The sequence below is a fragment of the Dendrobates tinctorius genome, unplaced genomic scaffold (assembly GCF_039654945.1).
Source record: "Dendrobates tinctorius isolate UK_male_01 unplaced genomic scaffold, ASM3965494v1 ptg000030l, whole genome shotgun sequence".
Lineage (NCBI taxonomy): Eukaryota > Metazoa > Chordata > Amphibia > Anura > Dendrobatidae > Dendrobates > Dendrobates tinctorius.
Window position 1 is genome coordinate 45114045 of NW_027361698.1, and position 1017 is coordinate 45115061.

The 1017-nt window shown below is 40.6% G+C and overlaps 1 protein-coding gene across 1 annotated transcript; it reads right to left on the reverse strand.

Annotated features, from left to right (window-relative positions):
• On the reverse strand, window positions 1-375 carry LOC141086082 (uncharacterized). Its single transcript, XM_073571776.1, has one exon. The coding sequence runs from the start codon at window positions 373-375 to the stop codon at window positions 1-3; it is 375 nt and encodes a 124-aa protein (XP_073427877.1).
• Window positions 376-1017: the final 642 nt, after the last annotated feature.

The window sequence follows — 1017 nt, forward strand, 5'->3', positions numbered from 1 at the left end:
CTAAGGACGATGCAAAATAGGAGCCTCTGCAAACCCTCGCTTAAAGGTTAAGAAGGTCTCCTCTGCCTCAGGCGACCAGACTTTGGGATTTGATCCCTTGCGGGTGAGAGATGATATTGGTTTAGTTAGGGACGAGAAATGAGAAATAAACTGTCGATAATAGTTTGCGAAGCCGAGAAAGCGTAGAATGGCTTTAATCGCCTGAGGTTGTGGCCAGATGAGAATGGCAGACGCCTTTTCAGGATCTATCATGAGACTGGAATCGGAGACAACATAACCCAGGAAACGTAAGGATGTCTGTTTGAAAATGCACTTCTCAAACTTGACATAAAGCTGATTCTCTCGCAGTCGTAGCAATACCTGGCAAAGATTCATTCTGTGGGTAGGCAGATTCGGGGAGAAAACTAGAATGTCATCCAGGTACACTACCAAGCAGGATCACAGAAGATGTCATTAACCAACTCTTGAAAAACCGCAGGAGCGTTGCAGAGACCGAAGGGCATAACTACATACTGGTAATGGCAGGGTGGATTGATTTAAATCACGCCGATTTAAATCATGATTTAAATCACGATTTAAATCAAAAGATTTTTTTCTATTTAAATCGGATCGATTTAAATCATGATTTTAATCATGATTTAAATCACTGATTTAAATCAAAAGGTTTTTTTTTAATATAAATCACGATTAAATTGAGAAGTGAGAGCAGTGTGCATGTGCGCCCATAGTTACACGGACGAAACTAGGGGCAACGATCTAACGCCAGGGTGAGGGGGGGACCCCAAAGTAAGTAAAAATCTTTTTTGTTTTACTATATGGCAATAGGTAGGTGTTTAAAAGCAGCATGTCTTAATTGTATAAACTATTAATAGCCTCCACATTTTGTTCATACTGCCCCTTTAATTCCACACTTCTAGCTTGGTTTCAGTTTTGGTTTAGTTTCTTTTTCCCTGCATTCAGTTGACATGCCCAAACTTGTTGGATAGTCAGCAGTACTTGGCTCAGGCTGTAGTAACA

Coding starts and splice junctions, on each gene's coding strand:
- LOC141086082 (XM_073571776.1), bottom strand. CDS start 375: ATGAATCTTTGCCAGGTATTGCTACGACTGCGAGAGAATCAGCTTTAT.